The following is a 23,049-nucleotide window of genomic DNA, read 5'->3' as shown; positions in this document are numbered from 1 at the left end:
TCCTTAGGATTCAGCCCTAGGTTTAAAATTTGTGGATCACTGGATATCTACATTATATGTACTTTAATTCCACTAGATAATGCCAATCCCCAAAGAGGTTGAACCACCAGCAGGGAGGCTCATTAGTCTAAAAAGTCTGCAGAGTTTAACACGTTTCAGATTCAGTATTCTAGAAGGGAGTGGTGGTGGCCACAGCCAGCAAGGCAAGGATTTGCACTGCTAATGTGTCCTGAAGTGATGGTGCCCCTATAGTGTAGCCTCTGGGATTACATTTTGAGAAACACTGCTCTGGAGACAGCCCATTAGATTACTTAATTTTTAAAGATTTTATATTGAATGAGAGAGCTGATGAGCTATTTGTGAAATGGTGGATGAGGTCTTATTTAGGTGACTAAAATGAGCTTGTGGTACATTTTTAGCACTAAGAATCTATTATAAACTCAATAAAGCTATAGGGAATATATGGTAAACAGCCAGCATGAATGACTGCTTTCAAACACTAAATTCTCAATGAGCTCTACTACGAGAATGGATCTCTGTTGAACTCTTGCTCTTGCTGTTGCTGTTCTGAGAAGAGCAGAGGAGTGGGTAGGTGGCCTGGTGTCAGAGCAGGTTGTGCAGTGGGCTCACCTGATGTTCAAGTGTCCTGACTGATCCATAAAAGCTGTGTATTGGCCTCGATGGAGGTGTAAATACTCACTTGAGGGTTCCTCAAGAGTTAAGGCGTTAAGCTATTTAAAAATATTTATATGCAAAACAGAAAATCCACATTTACATAATTTAAAATTATGTTTTTATTTTAGAATTTCGTATTATATCCCAAAGTGAGCGCCAAGGAGATTTCCCTCAAATACTCTGTGAGAACTTATAAAGAGATCTTCAAAAGGAACCCTGCGCATGTAACTCAAACAGGTTTACATGATCTGTAAATGGTTAACACGCAAATGGGAAGGAAAGTGATTTTATTTCTGTTTTAGCAATATAAAAGGTCAACTAGGAAAAAGAAAGCGTATACCAGTAACCAAAAGCATGTGCTTACATCACTGCACAATTTACAAAACAAAGATAATTGTCCTTCAAAACCAGACAACAGGTTCAAACTCTTCACACCCCTAAGTGATGCTGTTGGGAACAATGGCTGTTACAAGGCCACTGATTGCAGGCACATTTCCAGCATGTTCTGGTTATCCCTACTCTCATTTTATCTTCTTTCCTTTTTCTCTCTCATCAGCTTTTTGCTTTCTTCCCTTCTTCTTTTATTCACTGGATTCCGAGGGTCATATATTTCAAATGTGTCCGCGTCCTGCATGCTTGCATCTTTCACCTTCCTGCTTTTGTCCTCAAATTGAAGTACATGCGACATCCTAAATAGGGAGACAGGTGGGTCAGTGATTTTGGATTAATAACTGAAAGTAAAAATTCTATACTCCACTGTCACTGACTATACCACATAGAAAGCAGCTTTTCAGAAAACACATCTGGAAAACACGTCTGGAGTTTGCTCTGCTGGTTTGCGTTTCTTTGCCTCAGTCTTCCCTGAGGTCCTTCCCTTGACAGGAGCTTACAAACATTCTACCCAGAAGTATTCCTCAAAAATTCACCTGAATAGCACACTTGCCCAGGGTACCAGGTTGCTGAGCAAAACTCCAGACAAAAAACCCAGTCCTACCTGACTTTTTTTGTTTTCAATATTTATATGCATCAAGTATCAGGAATACATGTCACGGCTCCCTTTTCTGGGGACTTGTCTGGGTAACAAGTTTTTTTCATAGAAAGCAAACTCAGCACTTGGCATACTTTCCTGGATTAATTTCCTCCTCTTACTGTTGATTACAACAAATCTAGCCATGCTGCTTTCCTACTCTATCAAACACTCACTGGTCCTAAGGTATCAACATGTGCTTGAATCCTAAGTGGTCATAAGCTGGCTATCCTTAGCAGCAGAGACATATGTAAGTGATTAACTGTGCCCCTCTTAGGAGGTGTCAGGAATAAACAGGGAAGTCAAAAGTCCAGACTTCAGTGCAGCTGAATGAATCTGAAGGACAAAAGTTCAGGTTTTTTATGCAAGCCAAACTGAATGGAATGATTAAGGCTCTTCTGTCTAGTTATTTGAACAATTTTTAAATAGGTCTATATCCCTTTATTCATTGCCACAGATAGGACTAAACTGCCGGCAAACTCCTAGGGATACATTCAGATTTTGAAAATCTTTTAAAGATTTTGACAGGGCAATCAAACATTACAATATTAGGAATTCTACCATCACTAAGGGTTCAGTAGCTGCTGCTCCTTAGGGCTGACAAGTTGGGCTTAGGCACTGCTCCCATCCCTTTGTACTCTACTTGAAAAAGCTTACTAATGCAATCAGTATGATCACCTAGAATCTAATTTATTAAATGAGAATTACCTAGAATCTAATTAAAAAAATTTTTTTTTAAAGCATAGATCTTTTATCTACAACCAAATGATCATATACTTTTTTTTTTTTTTTTTTTGACAGGCAGAGTGGACAGTGAGAGAGAGAGAGACAGAGAGAAAGGTCTTCCTTTTGCCGTTGGTTCACCCTCCAATGGCCGCTGCGGCTGGAGCGCTGCGGCCGGCACACCGCGCTGATCCGAAGGCAGGAGCCAGGTACTTCTCCTGGTCTCCCATGTGGGTGCAGGGCCCAAGCATTTGGGCCATCCTCCACTGCACTCCCGGGCCATAGCAGAGAGCTGGCCTGGAAGAGGGGCAACCGGGACAGAATCCGGCGCCCCAACCGGGACTAGAACCCAGTGTGCCGGCGCCGCAGGCGGAGGATTAGCCTATTGAGCCATAGCGCCGGCCACCTAGAATCTAATTTACTAAATTACATTCACATTTCTATAATTTATTATTAATAATACAAATTAAATTTCATTTCATAACTGATCTCAATACATAAACTCATCTCACATACATGAGTTTCTGACATTTTAATACTCCTGTTGCTTTAAAAAACACCTTTCCTTCTTTATTAAGGATTTATTTCTTTATTTGAAAGGCAGAATTACAGAGAGAGAGAGAGAGAGAGAGAGAGACAAAGAGAGGGAGAGAGAGAGAGAAAGAGAGAGATCTTCCATCCACTGGTTCACTCCCCAAATGGCCTCAATGGCTGGAGCTGGGCCAATCTGAATCCAGGAGCCAGTAGCTTCTTCTGGGTCTCCCATGTGGGTGCAGGGACCCAAGCACTTGGGCCATTTTCCAGTGCTTTCCCAGGCCACCAGCAGGGAGCTGGATCAGAAGTGGAGCAGCCAGGACTCAAACTGGCACTCACATGGGATGCCGGTGCCACAGGCAGAGGCTTAACCTATTATGCCACAGTGCCTGGCCCCAAATCTTATTTTCTTGGGCTTTCAATCATCTACTATGTTTAAGTACTAGTTTCTGAGAATAAAATAGTGTGCAACAAATAGGAAAAGGCTGACTGTTCTGCAGTAATAAGTAACCACTAGAACCAGCTGGAAACACAAACTGGATTTGACCAACTAATGATGACGTGCTTATAGCTAAATGATCAGTGACAATCTGCTTCAATAATACACCTCTGAAATCCAACTCATAAGGGCAGCCTCAAGCCTTTGAAAAGCTGGCCAATCAGTGACAGACTCATTTCAGGGAAATGTTATTGAAAGTCAGCCAATCAGCAACAGTTTCTCTTGAACAATTGTGTTTCTGAGGTGGGCAACCCCTAAATGATTCCTTATCCCTGAAACTCTGTAAGATTTGCAACATGCTTTCCTATGAAAAACGGTGCCTAAAAGCATAGTTCTTCCTTACCTAAGTAATAAATTAAGACCTAATATTAAGATTTTTTTTTTTCCATTTCATTTGAAAGACAGAAAGACACAGATAGAAAGAGTTCTTCTGTCTGCTGGTTCACTCCCCAAATGCCTGCAACAGCTGTGGCTGGGCAGTCAGAAACCAAGGGCTAAGAACTTCATTCACTGGTGGCAGGGACCCAAAACCTTCAGCCATGACCTGCTACTTCCCAGGGTGTACATCGGAAGGAAACTGGATTGTAAGTGGGGCTAGGATTCAAACTCAAGGACTTCAAAGTGGGATGTGGGAGTCTCAAGAGCCCGCTGCACCAAGACTTTTTAGTTATTGAGAGGTGATCTTTCTCTTCCACACTTCTTACAATCTATACTGCATTTTTCATAAAGTGTATTAGTAAGAAACTTTAAGAATATGACTGCTGATGAGAAACAAATTTAGAAGAGTATCCTGTTAAAAGTCTGTTACCGCACATGAATGGGAGCCCAGACCCCTACACTGCATTTTAGTAAGTGCTTAGCAGCTTTCCAAGCGCTTGAAGTTGTGTTGATGTCTAAACCAGCACCAGGAAATAGCTGGAATCATATGCCCTTTAAGACAATTTTATTCAATATGCCTAGATTGATATTTAAAAAAACTCACCAGCTTAGTTAGCTGAGATATTTATGTTTCCACATGTATATTCTTTTATTTTAAAAATTATCTCATTCTCTGCCTAAAAATAGATTTTTTGGGTAATATCCATATCTAATGGGGACTGTCCACATTTCAAAAATGACTTTACCAGACTTAGTCAATAAAAACATAAAAAGGTACCTTCTTTCTCTCTATACCATGAGAGAACCTTGCCACTATTGGGATTTAGTCACCTCTGGTATAAGAAATGAAACCCAGACACGTGAAAGACAGCACAAAGTGCACAAGAAGAAACAGATTTTCTTTCAAATTTGAAAAAGAGAGGGTTGTAAATTAAAGGAACTGTCTTTTTCAACTGTTTGTTTCATACGCCACTGCACTAAACAAGTCCAACATTTTGATTAATAGCAAACTTAGACCCAGAGGAAAGAAGGGGCTATCAGCTTACAAACTACTTCAGCTTTAATATCATAATACTTAGCATGGCTGGTTACTCGGCAATAATATTTAATCTTTAATAGAAATAAAAGCATAATCAAAATGCTTCACCCATTTATCTTTCAACATGCTTTGGTCACTTCATTTTAAAAAGGAAAACAAAACAGTTATTATGATTTTCAGCGTAATAAACTCCTGACCTAGGTGCCTTCATAAATCACAGACTGCATGAATTGAAAGCATGCCCACATTTTACAGTCTCCTCTGGGGATACACATGCAGACTCAGAATACAGTCTTAATTCCAGTACAGAAAGGTCTGGTAGTTTAAAATCTTCTATGTCCCAATAATTTAATACTAACCATTCTTTGGCTGGTCATGGAATTAGCTTAACAAGAGCAGTGATTTGCTTTTAATTAATTACACTAATCATTTACATACGAAAAATTTTAGGACTTGTTCACTTGAAGGCAAAGACAAAAAATTTAGTTTTGATTAATTAAAACTTTCACACAGGCTCAGATTCTCAAATAAGAACTTTGATTTTTAGGGCCAGCGCTGTGGCTCAATGGGTTAAAGCCCTGGCCTGAAGCGCCGGCATCCCATATGGGTGCTGGTTTGAGACCCGGCTGCTCCACTTCCGATTCAGCTCTCTGCTATGGCCTAGGAAAGCAGTAGAAGACGGCCCAAGTCCTTGAGCCCCTGCACCTGCGTGGGAGACCCGAAAAAACCTCCTGGCTTCTGGCTTCGGATTGGCGTAGCTCTGGCCATTGCGGCCAACTGGGGAGTGAACCATCGGATGGAAGACCTCTGCCCCCCTCCCTCCCCGCCTCTCCTTTATCTGTGTAACTCTGACTTTCAACTAAATAAATAAATCTTTAAAAAAAAAAAAAAGAACTTTGACTTTAGAGTGATTTACAGAAAGATGGTGGCTTACTATTTCCATTAGAGGTTGTGATTGACAGTAAAGTATTTTTTGGTATGAGACTGTGTAAAATTATAAACCAAAACAAACTAACTGCTTTGAAAAGGACGTGGACCGTGACTAATCTCACTGACTTGACATTCAGTTTTTAAAGTTCTCACACAGTTGTGAAATATATTGATATGACAACAATACCAATGGAACATGTGAAAAATGATTTTTAGGCACATAATAAGTAGCCCAGTATAGAATTCCAATATTTGCAATTCATTTCTACTTGAAATGCACTTAAATTACTTATGTTGGGGAGGGTGTTGATGCATTGATTAAGATGTCATTTGGGATGCCTGCATCCTATACCTGAGTGCCTGGGTTCAAGTCCCAGGTTCACATCCAACTACAGTTCCCTGCTAATGCACACCCTGGGTGGCAGCAGGTGATGGTGCAAGTACTCAGTTCCCTGTTCCCTGCGCGGGAGACCTGGATTGAGTTCTGGGCTCCTGGCGTTAGGCTGCCCAGCCCTAGCTCATGGGAACATCTGGAAAGTGAACTAGTGGACAGGAGCTCCCTCCCTCTCTCTGTCTTTCAAACAAACAAATGCTCTCATAATGTAAACAGCTCTCTTGTTCATAGGTCATTCTATGAACCACCTCTTCCCATTTCCAAATCACCCTAATTTAGGAACTTTTTTTTCCCCTGAAAGAAACATTTATTTATGATCGCTATTTTAGATTGTTGCAGGTGTCCTAATTGTTCTACATCTGGACTTCTTCCTTTTTCAAATTCTTCCAGATGTTCTAAAATAATCTCCCATGTCTCTTTCATAGCATTCCTGTGATCAGGAATAACTTAACATCAATACCTCGGTCTGACCCTTAGAACCAGCCCGTCCTTACAACCATTTGCTTCGCAGCTCACCAAGCTCATTCACTTTTCATTCACGTTGGCCACTTTGTAACTGCATGTGTACTTATTGGGAACAGACTGTCGGTTGTTCAAGACAGTCATATTTTCAGTGCCCAGCTTGGTGAGTTGTGCTGGGAAAGAAGCCTTCAGGACCTTTGTACTAGCCAGGCCTACCGGCTGGAACTACCTCATGTACTAACACTGGACCTCCTTCCGTGGGCAGAGACTGTCTTTTATTCCAGTGATAAACCCCCAAGACATCTACCAGACTCTGCAGAAAGTCTCACGCTCAGCACAAGTCTACCTTTCCATGAACTCTCAGAGCGCTGCACATACCGATGGCTGCTTTCCCACTGCAATGCGATCAGCGATTGGAAACTTTTATTCCTCAACAGACTGTGGTGAGAATGGCTTGCATTCTCCTTCATCTCCTATCCCATCTCAGGTGGAACTGGGGAGGTAGGATTTTTTTTTTTCCTTTAAAGCAATGTTTCCCCAAAGCATACTTTTAGAGATCCTACAACAGATGGGGGGAGTGCACCCTAGAATCATCTTGGGTAGTTTGGAGAATTCTCAATGCCAGGCTTTCACCTGCAGAGTATTGATTTAATAGTTCCAGGATGAGGTCTCAGCATCAGTGATTAAAACAATTTTTCTCTGGATATTTTTAAATGCAGCCAAAGACCACGGAACTAAAGTTCAAGAACCTTTACACTTTCAGTCTGATTGATAACATTAGCTATTTGTTCTTACCCCTCAGAGATGGTGAACACCTGGCTCTTCATGACAACTACTTCACATACTTGGAGAAACTTAATGGTCCTCTGTGTCTATTTTTCAAACTGAACAATCCTAAGTGCATTATCTATTTCATGTATATGGTTTGAGGACAAGACAATGAGCAATTCCAAAGAGAAGTTCTCAATTACTCTTTCAACAAACATATGAGGGCTTTTTATGTGAAGGGCTGATGCTGGACACTGGTGACACAGGCCATGTATGACCTGGGCTTGTCTCCTAAGCACAGTCTGTTAGGGAGAAGACACACAGGCATGACAATGTAGCAAATGCTCGTTTGGGAAAGCTTGCAAAGTGTAAGACAGAAGTCACAGGCAAGTCTAGCAAGGAAGATAGAAACTCAGATTGGTAGTGCTTACTTTGGAGTATAAAATTCAAAATAAGATGCAACCATAAAGGGACAAGAATGATTACTTATACGGCTCCCAGGCTGGTCTTTAAAGCAATTTCAAAAGAGAAATTCCAAAAATGTGTTGAGTAGTGTGGGAGGATCTTTGAGGAAAAACACCTCTTCTTTAGACGAATACTTAAAAAAAAAAAAAAAGCACTAATTTCCACTATAAATTTTTATTCCCTATTCTCTTTAATCATTGCTCTCTGGAATCTCAGTCCCAATTTTTCCTTATTCTTCCTCAAATAGGGATGCTAGGTAGGGATTCCCCATTCAGCCAAAGGTCCAAGAAGGACCGAACCAAGGGCCCACACTGCCCCTGGAAGAGGGCATGTTTGGCAATCTCCTCTCAGGCATCAAATTATTAAGGACTGCCTTATGGTGGATAATACCAGGTCTTCTCTGCCACATAGATTTTTCAGAAATGCAAAGCTAGCCATGAAAATGCTCCTGTTCTAAATCCTCTGATGGCTCTCCACTGTCTACACAAAGAAACCCAAACGTCTCATGCAGCCTCTACGATCGATCTGGGTTTGCTCTTCTCTCCATGTTCCTACATCACCTGCCCCCATGACATCTTCTGCTCTAGATGCGCCAAATTGCTCCTGCAAGGAACTCAGGTTGTTTTCCTTCACTGTTGTCTCCTTGTTGCAGCACACACCTCCCGGTAGCAGGGGGGTCATCCTCGCTGACACTTCATTCTGGATTCTTCTCCTGGCCTGTCCAGCTCTTTCTCCAGCAGGGTAAAGGCCCTCTCTGGTCTCCTGGGGAATCTCATCAATCTCTTCGGTTTAGTCTTCCTCCCACTGCTGTCACTCCCACCAGGCCATGTAGAGGGGGATGGTTCTCTTTCGTTGGTCTTTTTAACAGCACTGATCAGCAAATGCTTGGCAAGAAGGCCTCCAATAGACATAAATGCCTCTGGGTAATTGTCACCTCCAAAACCTCTCCCTGGTTTCCCTGCACTTCTCTTTGATAATACCAGGACACACAAAGGGATTTCAGAAAGTTCGTGGAGAAATGGAATGCAAAAGTAAGTTTATTTTGCTGCAAAAATTTTAGAAATCCACTTTTTAAAAAAAATATGCATTTCCATGAACTTTTTGAAGACCCCCTTGTCATTCCAAAGTATTTCATAATTATATTTATAAATCCTTCATTTTCCAGGTCAGTAAGTAACTCATCTTTCAAACGCTATATAGCAGAGAAGAGACTGGTACTCAAAAAGCTAAAATAAGGTATTTCCACAACCACTAACTTTGTACTCTAAAAATCCAACACCTATCTTTCTCAAATGGGCCAGTTAAACTGCACACAGATTGCTATTTGCCTTATGTATGCTTAGTCCTGGAGGCAGGGGAAATGTGTATGTTGTCATCAGACAGCTTTCCCTTATGTGGGTTGAAAGACGTTGCAGTTCTTCATAAAACTTTGTCATACACATACTTTGTGTACTGTGGTAGTATATGGTGTTACAAGCTTCCAATTTCTCTGTTAAGTTAGAATTCTTAAAAAACTCAACTAAATAGCTCCTGGTTATTATTTAAGTTTTTCATTCTATGAGTCTATGAATCACAAACCTAAGTGATCTGGCTTAAGCTTTTTTTTTGGTGTGTGTGTGTGTGTGTGTGTTTGGGGGTGGCTTGAAAGGAGACTTGTATTTGAAAAGAAAAACCAGTCTTTTTCATTGTTTTGTTTTTAAAGGAAAGTTTCAGCAAGACAAAACAATTTAAAGTGTTGCCCATGTTTGATTCTTTGAAAGGACCACGACCTGCTCTGTCTCAAAGATGGGCTACAGTAAACTTTTGTCCACATCACTTCTCCAGAATGGCCTGCCTCTTCCTACCTGCTGGTATATGTCCCCAGTCCTTTCAGAACCCAGTTCAATTCCCATTTCCTCCTAAAGGTCTTTTCTGACTGCCCTGGGCCTCAGGACCTGCTCCTGCCTCTGAATTTCTGTAACACTTTCTAAGGAAACCTTTAGGGGCTGAAGTCAGAAACTCAAGTTTGAGTTACAATTCAGCCACTAAGGAGAGGAAAGTCACATTACTTCCCAGCCTCTGTCTGTTTTCTTTACAGATAGTAAAGATGGGATGATGGTCAGGTGCTCCCCATTTTACTTTGCATGCTTAGATCAAACAGAGTGCATTCAAAAGGATTTTGCAAAGGACAAAAAAAAGTCCAAATACTTGTCTTTTCAACTTATTTTGTACTCTGCGTGTCTCAGTTAGCTCAGGCTTCCCCAATGCAATGCCATGGACTGGGTGGCTTAAATGACAGGAATTTACTTTTTCAGAGTTCTGATTTCAGTTCGAGATGCCAGCAGAATCAGTGCGTGGTACAGGCTCTCTTCCTGGGTTGCAGCTGCCTTCTCACTGTGTCCTTACATGGCCTTTCCTCAGTGTGTGTGGGCGGATAGAGAGAGAGAGAGAGAGGGAGGGAGAGAACTGGCTCTGGATTCTTCTTGTCAAGAGGGTATGAAGTATTAGTTGTATCATTAAGGTCCCACTCCCAACAGTGCCATTTAGATCTGAGTACTTCCAAAGACCCCATTTCCAAATACCACCATGTGGAAGCTGCAGCTTTAAGATAGGAGGTTTGGGTGAAGGGAGTGCCAAATTCAGTCCTTAACAGTGTATTTTTATAATACACTATTATACTGCATATTCTTTTCACTACAATTCACACATAACTTATTTGAAATCAACTAACATTGGTGGCTGAAATTCATATTTTTAAGAATGTCTTTCCTATAGCACATAAGTCATTCAAAGGGCTGAAACTACTTGTAGAGCCAAGGATTACAGAAATATTATTTTATTATATAACACTCATAGCATAATATACATTCATTGTTTTTGTGTTTTTTTCTTTTGCAAAGATAATCTATGAGGCAAAAAGAAAAATAATCAATAATTATCTGTAACTTTATAGCTTATCAATAACAACTATACATACACAGGCATAATACTTCCTACCACCTGGGGAATGAATCAGGGGAGAAAAGATCTCTCTCTCTCTCTCTCTAGAACTTTACCTTTCAAATAAATAAATAAATCTTAAGAAAAAAAAGTTTGTGGAAAAGGCATGTTATCTTAGTAAAGTTTAGGGGCCCATGTGTGGTGTAGCAGATAAAGCCATAGCCTGTGATGCCAGTATCCCACATGGGCAACAGTTTGTGTCCCAGCTGCTCCACTTCTGATCTAGCTCCCTGCTAATGGCCTAGGATAGTAGCAGAAGATGGTTCAAGTGTTTGGGTTCCTGTCATCCATGTGGGAGACCTGGAAGAAACTCCTGGTACCTGGCTTCTGGTTTTGGCCTGGTAACCAACTGGCTGTTGGCTATCTGGGGGAGTGAACCAGCAGATGGAAGATCTCGCTCTGTTTCTCCTTTTCTTTGTGTAATTCTGACTTTCAAAATAAATAAATCTTTAAAAATTTTTAAAAATATTTTAGGAATGGTATACCTATGTATCTATCTCTATAATAGGTGAAAATTTTCTTAACAGAGCTTCTGATAATTCCTTGTTTGTTGCCAGAAAATTTATATTTGGTGAATAAGATTCCTTTAAAAAATTTATTTTCTAAGTGGTTATTTCAGAGCAACTACTGGTTTTTGTGGATTTATTTTATATCTGGCTAAAGTGCTGAACAATTATAACTTCTATTAGCTAGCCTTAAATTTTTTATACCTGCAAATAACTTTGTTTCCTCTATTTCAATTTACAGATGAACAACCAAGGAGAAGCTACTGAAGATCACAGTTGGTTATCAAGCTGCAGCCACAGTTCCAGTTCATAGGCTAGAAAACTTGGAAGCCTAAATATGACTGGTATTTTTACAGATACTTTTGTTGCGAATGAATAATAGAGACCAATATAGTTTCTGGAGAATTTGTTAACCATGTCAACAAGCATTTGATATTTATTACAAATTTAAGAGATCACAAATAACACAAAATCACGAAATTTAAGATTCATTTTAAATGAATTAAAATTAAGTAAATCAGGAATAATGACATTTTTAAAAAAGAACAACTTGAGGCAGGCATTGTGGTATAGCAGGTCAAGCTATCAGCTGCAAGGTAGGCCTCCAAATGGGCCCTCGTTCAAGTCCTAACTGTTCCACTTCCAATCCAGCTCTTTGCTAATGAGCCTGGGGATGCAGAGAAGGATGGCCCAAGTGGTTGGGCCTCTGCATGCATGTGGGAGATCCGGAAGATCCTGGCTCCTGGTTTCCGCTCACCCAGCCCAGGCCATTGTGGCCATTTGGGGAGTGAACCAGTGGATGGAAGATTCATTCTCTCTCTCTCTCTCTAATTCTGCCTTTCAAATAAATAAGTAACTAAATCTTAAAAACAGCAAAAAAACTCACTCATGTTGTAACTCAATATTTTTTTAAAGTATTATTTAATTTAAAAAATGTATTTGTAAGGCAGAGAGACAAAGGTTAAGATCTTCCATCTCCTGGTTCATTCCTCAAATGCTCCATACAGCTGGGGGCTGGGCCAGGCTGAAGCCTGGAGCCTAAAAATCAATCTAGTTCTCTCACATGAGTGGCGGAGACTCAGAGACCTACTACCTACTGCCTCCTAGTGTGTGCACTAGCTGAAAGCTAGACTTGGAAGCAGAATTGGGACTTGAACCCTGGCACTCCAAGATGAAATATGGGCATCCCAAGTAGCTCCCAAGTGGCATTTTAACTACATCCCAAATGCCCACATCTAGAATAATGACATTAACTTCAAATGTCACAACTATTTTTTCTTTTTTGATTCTCTCTCAGTTCACTTTTGCTATTGTTTAAAATGCAAATGCTGCTTTGCTTAAACCTTTGGGTATTTCCTTATGATTTCTAGAAGGTTTAAAACTATCAATTGGATGCTATATATCTGCATTTTAAGTATAAAATATAATTTTTAGGAAAAAACTTTATGAATATTTAGTTTTAGGGCTATCACCATCACTGACTACTAACTTAGTGTTCTCGTTTCACAAATGTTCAAAGCTTCTTTAGGAGTTAGGAAATCAGATGCTTTAAGTATGAGTGCATAATAAAAAAGTGTGATTTTTTTTAAAATATGAAGGGACTAGTAGACATCACGGTAACTCATATGACAAGACACAAATGGATAGACAAAACATGAATGAGCCCAGAGATCAAAGAATGAAACAACAACAAAAACAAAGTCCTGGAAAATGAGGTCACTGGCATAATTCATGCCCAGAACAGCAGGGTGGCACAGGACAGCGAGAAACAGAAGCGGCCAGAGAGAAGGAAGAAATCATGGAAGGAAAGAAAAGTTTAAAAAAGACTCAGAATGGGAAGTACAGTGCCTTGAATGAAACAAAGAAAAATATGGACAGAATTGGTAAAAAAAAAAAAAAAAAAAAAAAAAACTTAGAATAGAGATTTAAAAATTCACAATTGGAGAAAAATAGAAACAAAAATTTCTAACATACTTGGCCAAACAAAAATAAGGATAGAAAAATAGAACACCAGGGAAACCAAGCAACGAAGTAAATAGACACCGGCTCTTGGAGAAAGAAAACGGAGATGAAAACCAGCAGATTTTCTTTCACTGTTCACCACTGACATGGAAAAATCTCCTTTGTTCTGTATGCTAAAGGAGTGCTAACATTGCCCCCTCAGTTTGGGGCTTTGAAAAGTCAATTCTAGGAAATGTCTATTGTTTCCCTTATTTTAAAAAAATTCCTCATTTCATAAAGTGTCTTTAGTAAATATTGAGTATTGCTGGACTAAACATGAAAGATGTAATTTTCACAATATCTTCAGCAACAGGGGAACTGTGTACAATTTCTTGGCTTTCTTGCCTATCTAACATGCTTAGCACTTATCAGGACACAGGTGGTAAGATTTAAGAGGCTTTCCAGAATAAATCTGTAATGTGCATTCTTATACTTGCCCTGGGGTTTAAACAACTGCTCAGCCAATAACATTTAATCTATGGCCATGGACTAAGAGAAAACCTAGGGAAGATGGAGTTCCCAATATAAATGGCCTGGTAAGCAGCAGAGTATGTGGCCATCTGCCTGTCCCTCTCAAAACAGATCTGTGGCCGGCACCGCGGCTCAATAGGCTAATCATCCGCCTGCGGCGCCGGCACACCAGGTTCTAGTCCCAGTCGGGCACCGGATTCTGTCCCGGTAGCTCCTCTTCCTGTCCAGCTCTCTGCTGTGGCCAGGGAGTGCAGTGGAGGATGGCCCAAGTGCTTGGGCCCTGCACCCCATGGGAGACCAGGAGAAGCACCTGGCTCCTGCCTTCGGATCAGCGCGAAGTACCGGCCACAGCGCGCCGGCCGCAGCGGCCAATGGAGGGTGAACCAACGGTAAAGGAAGACCTTTCTCTCTGTCTCTCTCTCTCACTGTCCACTCTGCCTGTCAAAAAAAACAAACAAAAAACAAAACAAAACAAGAAAAAAACAAAACAGATTTGTGAACAAAGCAGACTTCCCCAACATGATAGAAACTGACTTTAGGGTACACTGTATGAAAGTACTGTGTTAATAGAGACAGACTTTCTTCTCCTAGAAGAAAAAGACAGAACATGAGATGACTTCAGGGACTGGATGGAGAGCTTAGAATTAAAATAATCACCGTCCCAGGGTCAGCAACTCCAACAAGGACCTATTTATAAAGAACCACGTTGGTCTTCTGCAGCATTATTTATAGTCTTGCAGAAAATGAACACTAACCAGGGATGCTAGTCTATAATCGTAATCCTTCTTGCTTCATTTTTTCACTACCTTAGAAACTGGCTAGGAGGGAGAAATGGAATAAACACATTTATATTACACTGAGCTTATAATTCTATGTTCTCCAAAGTGATGATTCTCTTCTTTTATAGTTAAAACAAGGGATGTTCCTTTAAATGTGCTCCCTCCCCCAATCCCTGCTTTTTTTTTTTTTTTTTTTTTGACAGGCAGAGTGGACAGTGAGAGAGAGAGAGACAGAGAGAAAGGTCTTCCTTTGCCATTGGTTCACCCTCCAATGGCCGCCGCGGCTGGCGCGCTGCGGCCGGCGCAGTGCGCTGATCCAATGGCAGGAGCCAGGTGCTTCTCCTGGTCTCCCATGGGGTGCAGGGCCCAAGCACTTGGGCCATCCTCCACTGCACTCCCTGGCCACAGCAGAGAGCTGGCCTGGAAGAGGGGCAACCGGGACAGAATCCGGTGCCCGACCGGGACTAGAACCCGGTGTGCCGGCGCCGCAAGGCGGAGGATTAGCCTGTTGAGCCACAGCGCCGGCCTTTATTTCTTTATTAGTAGCAGCCTCAAGGACAGACAATATTTTATTAATGAGGTATTACTGTCTACTGAAAAAAATATACCAAATCTCAAATTTGTTTTACCTCAGAATGTTAAGAACTATGACAGGAAGTAAACAAGCCATTATGAGTTATTATGGGTTAATTAAGAAAAGATCATAAAAAGCCATCAAACATTATAGAAATACTGTATTCCAATCACCATCTTGATAGATTTACTGACAGTGGTCAAGTATAGAGAAGTTAGTTCTTAAAAATAACAAGGATAAAATTGGAGATTATATTTTAAAAAAGCATTCATTGAGTACTGATTGTTCCAGACACCTTGCTAAAACCTTTAAAAATAGTATCTCATTTAATCCACAACTTGACCCACCAAGAAGGTACTATTATTATCCTCAGTTTACACTTTCAAAAACAGGGATAGAAAGGGTATATAATTTGCCCAAGATCACACAGCTAGTAAATTTCTAAGCTGGGATTCAAATTCAGGTCTAAATCCCATACTCAAAACCACTCCACTATTTATATTCCAATGAAAAATTACAGGCAAATGTGGTAGGAACTTCTTGTTCAGTTAAACAAGCTTCTATGTAACTTTCTAAATTTTAATTCTCAAATAAGACAGGGAATATATTAGGGATATGAATTTAATATCTTCCATGATTTAAAAAGGGCTAGATGATTTTTGATTGAGAGTTAATAAAATCCTGAAGTCATTTCTTTGGCCTTTTTACTACACTTAAGATGAAAACAGAAAAAAAATACCACCACCAATTTATTGAAAAATAACAGAAATATGCACACTAGCTCATTTATGGAAATTGTTGTGTAGGTAGCAGAACCAATGATGTTAGTCTATATAGATATAAAATCATGAAATACAGAGGGTTAAGTTTCACCACATATACCAGTAGTGATTTTTTTTTTTGAGCAGAAAATGTGATATTACATATAAGCAATACAAAATCATAAACAAGAGAGAATGCTTTTGAAAAAACATAGAATCAACACTGGAGGCCAGCATGACTGGCTGTCTCTGAGGTCTATGACTTCCCAGCTATGAGCTCTTGACCAAGTTACTTAATCTTTCTGTGCCTCAGAATCTGTCCATATAATGTGAGCAAAGTAACAACATTTAGTTTATAGGTTTAAAGGAGATTAGTGCTTTGTCAGTGTTTAGTGAAAGTGAGATTTTTACTTTAACTTTTATTTCACTAAAAAAACAACCCGACTCCAACATTTTACTTATCTTGGTCAACTGAATTTTATGTGCACACACAGAACAGAACATTATGATTACATTTAATTTGATTATCTGTATTAATACTAGAAAGGAGAAGGGATATTCATAATTCAAAATGGCATGTAGTTGAAAGATTAACAAATTTATCTGGGATACAAATTCGTGGCTTGCGTTAAAATGTGACTGCCACAGTTGTCTTGGGGATTCACACCAGGTAAAACAGAAGGATTTGAGAGTGGTCTCTCCTCTGTGGCTTTGTTAATCCCTTGTGCTTTTGTTCAGTCTACCAAGGAGATGGAAAAACTTCTGATCAAACTTCTCATAAAAACATTTATATACCTTTACCAGCAAATGGCAATCAAACATGTTAGATTTCATTCTTTTTCATCCCGTATGCTATTTATTTTCCACATGTGATCTTTTCCACTATTTTGAAGGGTCTGTCAGTCTTTGTAAACCCAAGATTTTATAAAATCCTAGTTATATCTTTCTCCAGTATTTTTATGGTTTTATTTTTAATTTACTTCAAAAATTCAGCTGAGCCGTTTTTTTAGACTAATTATTTCCTTCTTGGCACTGGGTCTACAATTCAGGTAGCGGCCACCTGTTAAATAATGGAGCCTTTTCATTGATTCCACGGTCTGTTGTTTAAGCTTTTTCCAGGTGTGGATAGCTAAAAGAAAATAAGAATGTAGCACATATCCCCTCAGTTAAGCTTCCAAAGTAAAAATATTGGTGTAGGACAATAAAGGTCCAACTTGCCTTACCAGACACTAACCAGTGTTATATTGTTCCCAGAATCAACCCATGAGGTATAGGTACCAAAATAGGTAAAAAGAAAGAAAATCAAAACCCAATCTAAAATAATAAAACTGACTCAAAATATGCATCAGATCTCCTTCTATGATAAAGGACACTTTTAACATCAGTGTGGGAAACAAAGGGCCAGGGTGGTAAGCAATTTGGAAAAAAATCAAGTTACAATATTGACCTAATACACTATATCAAATAAAATCCAGGTGAATTTTTGAGGTAAATAAAAAATAAAACCATAAAATACTGGATAAAGATATAACTAGGGTTTTATATAATCTTGAGTTTACAAAGACTGAGTAGAAAACATGAAGGAAGCAATTGGCAAATATGGCAATGCAATGAAACAAAACCCCCATAAACAAATCGTAAGGCAAGGACAAACTGGTACAAATATTTTAAACAAAAATAATATCTTTAACATTTAAGAGCACTTACAAATCACTGAGACATATGTAAACATAACAGACTAAATAATTAGCAAGTACATCAGTGAAATATAGATGGCCAGTTAACATACTGAGAAGGTTCAACTTTACTAGTAAGCAAAGAAATACAAATTAACACAAGGTAGGCGTTTGCAAATATATGCATATCTGCTATGTAAAATAGATTACAACACACACATACTCACGTAATATTGAGTGTCAGGAAAAATCAATGACTTTGTAGATTGCTGTTTAGCTATAAATGATTCAACTTGTTAGAACGTGACCTAGCAAAAACATTACCCAAGGCATACTGGACCTGAAGGGGGGACGAGCCAAGAGTGTGAAGGAACTTCCTGTGGTGATGTAAATGCTCTGTATCTTATTTTGATGGTGTTTTCATGGGAATACATAATTGTCAAAATGCATCAAAGTGAACAGGTAACTGTTTTCTCATTTGTAAATTATATCTCAGTTACAATTTAAAAACAAAAAAGACTGCTTGAGTCAGCAGTGTCGCATCTTTTGGCCTAAGGAAATCCTAGTGTATTTACAAATACTTAACTATAGGTTCATTCATTAATTAAAGGCTTCTGATTAAAAATGGGATAAATCTTTCCAAAAAAGGACACATGTTCAATTATGCTATATTCGTGTGATGGAATATTATAGTCATCAAAAGAGATGCTACAAAAGAATGTTTAATGGTGTAAAACTTTTGATAAAATATTGAAAAGAGAGGAAGGGGAAAATAAGTATGGCATGATTTGGGTAGATAGACAAAACCATTAATGATGATTATCTGTGGAATATGAAATTACTAGTGATTTCCCCCTTTTTAATGTTTACATCTTGAACATGAATTATAAACAATCAGGCTATTTGAAAAAATAGCATGACAATTAGAAGTTTCATTTAAAAACTGTGTAAGAAAAAACAAATTGTTTATAACTATCTTTAAAAATTGCAAGCAACCATGTAGAAGTTATGCATTTTCTTCTATCATATTTCACTTGGAATGTTACTACCTGGGTTTTTCTATCTTACTTTAAATATAATTTAACTTTCTCTCAGATCTGGTTATCAGAATGCTTGTTGATAACTTTTTGGTTGCCAGTGTATAATGGCAACTTGTATTCTGCACTTGCTTTGTTGCTATCTAAAACAACTATGGAGAAATGGTTTTTTTATTATCTCATACCAATCCCAAGAATCTTTACTCCTTAATTTTTTTTTCCAATAGAAATAAATGACTTATCCATGCACAGTGTTTTTGTGTTCCACAATGATCTTGTCAGTGAAAATGAGAGGGACTGAGAGGGAGGGTGGGAGGGAGGGAGGGAGAAAGAGAGAGAAAGAATGAGAGAGAGACAGAGATGGGAGAAAAATCTATAATCCATGACTGTAACTCCAATACAGAAAAGGTAATTTTGTCCAATCTCTTCCTGTTTCTCCATGAATGATAAATTTGTTAGCTAAACTCTACCAGACTCAGTATTTCACAATCTGGATTCATCTGTATTTTTAAAAAAAGGCTATACTTTTCTCCCTTACTCAACATTTTATAAAATAGAATTAGTGAGGGGCTGCCACTGCGGCATAGCAGGCAAAGCCACTGCCTGGGATGATGGTATCTCACATGGGCGCTGGTTTGCGTCCTGGATGCTCCACTTCAGATCCAGCTCCCTGCTAATGACCTGGGAAAAGCAGTGGAAGATGTCCAAAGTGCTTAGGCCCCTGCCACTCATGGGGAAGACCTAGGTGAAGCTTCTGGTTCCTGGTTTTAGCCTGGGACAGCCCTGGCTGTTGTGGCCATCTGGGGAATGAACCAGAGGATGGAAGATCTCTCTGTCTTTCCCTCTCTCTCTATAATTCTGACTTTCAAAATAAATAAAGAGACCTTGGAAGAAAAAAAAAAAAACACTGAGTAGTATTAGCAAATTTATGTCCACTTTTCCTCTGGGTCACAGATAACATAACTGAAATACATTACTATTTGCCTTTTATTCCTATATTATTTTCTTTGAGGTTATTATATCAAAGGAACTATACAACTAATGTTTTGCCAGTTTAATTCAGAACTTTTAGTTTGTAATGCTTAAGTAACATGTCAAAACTTACCAATACTCTGCCAGGTATCATGGCCTCCCTCTCTCTCACACATCTAATATTTCCTGAGCTTTTTCTAAGAGTCAGACCCTGTACTGCGTGTTGAACATAAATTTTCCTATTCAATTATAAAAATAACTCTGTGGTAGGTATTGTAATCTCCACTTCACAGGTGAACAAATTAATGCTTAGACGTTAGGCTGCTTACTCAGTTCATTCAACTATCATTGTCAGAGAGGGATATGAACCCAGACAATCTGATTAGACAGCCCATTGTACAACTGGGTGAGAATTCAATATGTGGGACTACAGAGTGGGGTCTGGTCTCACAATTCTTCATGGCCAAAAGAAGCATGACTGTTTTAGAGGACACCTCCACAATGGTACATTTATTTAAAAAATAAAAAAAGAGGAAAGTTGTCCAAAGATGTGAATGGGTGATATCTACCGAAACTAGCACCACAAGAAATTATTTAGGATCAAAGGCTGTTGAAAGTCAAGCTGATTTCTTCCCATTTGTTCTAATGATCAGAGCTTCATGGTGGAATCACTGTTGGTAGAAGCTTGTGTTCTAGAAGCATCATGGGCTCTTAAGAGTGACAGATGACCCCATCATTTACTACTGTGTGATCTTGGGTGAATAACCTAATTTTCTTCAGTTCCTCATTTATACAATGGGAATAAAACTAATTTTCTGGTGGAGCTGTAGGAATTCTACCCCAGCTGGTTTCTAACCTATGAGTCCTATGAACTTTTGTAAAGGTTACATGAGAAGAGATAGGATAAAGGCCTTAGCAGGGCACGTAAAATACAGCACATGCAAATATTTGCTTCAAGAATGAACAGGTCCTTACTACCTGCAGAAGAGTTAGAACAAATAGACATGAAAAGGAAGTAAGTATACTTACCTTAAAGTTAAGTGTAAGTGGTTCCTATTCTGTTATTTTTTAATAATCTTATTAATTAATCTAAACTGATAGTTGGCTAAAAATATTTAATAAGTAGGTTTAAAAGAAATGAAAAGATTTCACATCTAAATAACTTCAGAAATGTCAAAGCCATAAAAAAAACCTCTAAAAATATAAATACCACTTGGGGCAGAGCAAATTTTTTCATTTTCAACCTTTATTTGGATTCCATTTGTTCTAATGTAGTGAATTGACCTACACAGACTCAAACTTGAGTAAGTAATAGTGGAGTTCATAAGCATCACTTTGGTCAAGTAAATACATAACAAATATTCAAGAGGCATTGTAGAACACTAGTCAAGAGGCCTGGGTTCCTGTCCCCAGTGTGTTACTACCAACCACATCACATGACCATTGGACCCAAACTTGTGAAGGATTAAACCACATCAGAAGAGTTAAGAGTCCTATGTGAATGCAAGGTTTCTTGCCAAATGACTGTGAAAGCACTTCATAATTTACTCCCAAGATCTGTGCTAAGTAGAAGCCTTCCTTATCTCACTTAGGATATTAGATGATAAATCAATGGGGATAAGCGTCACATCTCACTTTCTTCCACATTCCACACCTCACAAATTATTTACATTAAAAACACTTACAAGAAATAAGAATAGCTTTCAAAATATTCAAACTGAATTACTTGGATCTATCAGAATAAATTGAACCATAAATATTATGCTGCAGTTTTCATGCCATTGAAAGATTTTAGTTTCATCAGATGGTAAGTATTCATATAATATATAGCTTGGGGATTAACAATTACTTGCCACAGTCCCTATATGTTTCAAAGCACATTATAGGGAAAAAAGCTATCCAGAGTTCTTAACTAATAAACAGGGATAAGGGTGGTACGATAACAGCAGTTCAATGAGTACACATGACTCATTATCTGAACCGTTAAGTAAACAGTACCACTTACCTATGTGGTGGGAAGTAAGAGAAGCTTCTGAATTAAGGTTGATGTCTAAATAAAAGTTCTAGAGCTCCAGTAAAGGATACACATAGCCCAATCACAGTAACTACTGAAAACAGTACTCTCCATAAAGCTGAGAGGTGAATGCTGGTCTTGCAGTTGATCACTTAGTTGAAATTTTAATATTAAAGGCTTCCTAGTCTTGGCAAGAACAACAAGGAGGAGTATTTTATAATTAGTGAATAAAAAATAGATCAACTTCTTTAAAGATTATTTAGTGACAAGCTTTTACAACAAAACACACTTTTCTTTTGACCTCATGAACTACTAGTATTGCTTCATTCAGATGAACGGAGCCAAACATGTTTTATTCACTTGATTTAAGGCTTCAGATATCATCTTATTATGAGCCACCTCTCAGTTGGGCTGCTCTGCACCTCTCTAAACCCATAGAAATCCAGATCCCTGCAGAGGTCTGTGCTCCGTGCCAACATCCCTGTGACCTCCAGGCTTCCTTTGCCTCTCTGCTGCAGCTTCCTCTGGTCCACACAGACCATGTAAAAAAAATCTGAATCTCAGGCCTTCTGAAGCTCCACACGGAGCTAAGCACAGCTCACATAAGCAGGACTTCTCTGAAGGCTGTTAAGAGAGCCTGGAGGCAGGTCACACCAGGCACCGCACCTCAACACCACTCAGGCTCCCCACTCCCTTCTCTCAGGCACAGTAGACTGCTGACACTGTCTGTGATTTGAGGGTGCTCCTAAGGTACTGTTCTTCAGCCTGGGAGGCTTATCAAGGTACAGTGCTTTCCACAAACACGACTCTAAAGATAGTCCAGTGACAACTATTAAGACACATTTTTTTAAAGAAAAAAAAGCGATTCATGCTGAGAAGAATTCAGAGCCATCTGAATTTTCTAGAAAAATAAAAATAAAGCCGAAGAGGTAGCATCTGAAATAGATGAGACATCCTGCACCAATGTGTGAGAAATGCATAAATCTTAAAGGATTAGCAGCACAGTGTGGATTTGGGAATCTTCAAAGGAGAAAAAGGGGAGTGTTGGTGCTACTTCTGAGGAGGTGGCCCCCAGGGCCTGTGACCCAAGTCTGTTGCTCTCTCCCTCTCTTTGCTACCACAGCGTGGCTCTGATTGTGGGTGCAGTTGCAGGAAGTGCAGGGCACAACACTGAAAGTGAAGCTCTGATTATCTGGAGGGAGACTGGAAAAGGGAAGCCCAGGAGAGGCACAAGGAGACTGTGAAGAGCAGGAAAAAGACCCTGTGAAGACGGTGCATTTGTGGATGTGATCCTAAAGCACATAGCAGGCACTTTGAGAATTTAAATAAAGGGACAGAATGACAGCAAGGTCCCAGCTGGCCGCTGGGTGGCCACTGCCATTCTC

The 23,049-nt window shown here is 39.3% G+C and overlaps 1 protein-coding gene across 1 annotated transcript in view; it reads right to left on the bottom strand.

Moving 5' to 3' along the window:
• Positions 1–815: 815 nt before the first annotated feature.
• CWC27 (CWC27 spliceosome associated cyclophilin) overlaps positions 816–23,049 on the bottom strand; it is a 239,760-nt gene continuing 217,526 nt past the window's right edge. The window contains exon 14 of the mRNA XM_062211737.1: positions 816–1,364. Within this exon, the coding sequence (XP_062067721.1) occupies positions 1,202–1,364 (163 nt within the window). The 3' untranslated portion in view covers positions 816–1,201. The remainder of the gene's footprint in view (positions 1,365–23,049) is intronic.

Source organism: Lepus europaeus, chromosome 15 (genome assembly GCF_033115175.1).
Source record: "Lepus europaeus isolate LE1 chromosome 15, mLepTim1.pri, whole genome shotgun sequence".
Lineage (NCBI taxonomy): Eukaryota > Metazoa > Chordata > Mammalia > Lagomorpha > Leporidae > Lepus > Lepus europaeus.
The sequence above is the reverse complement of the archived record's forward strand: the minus strand, read 5'-3'. Positions and strand labels throughout refer to the sequence as shown.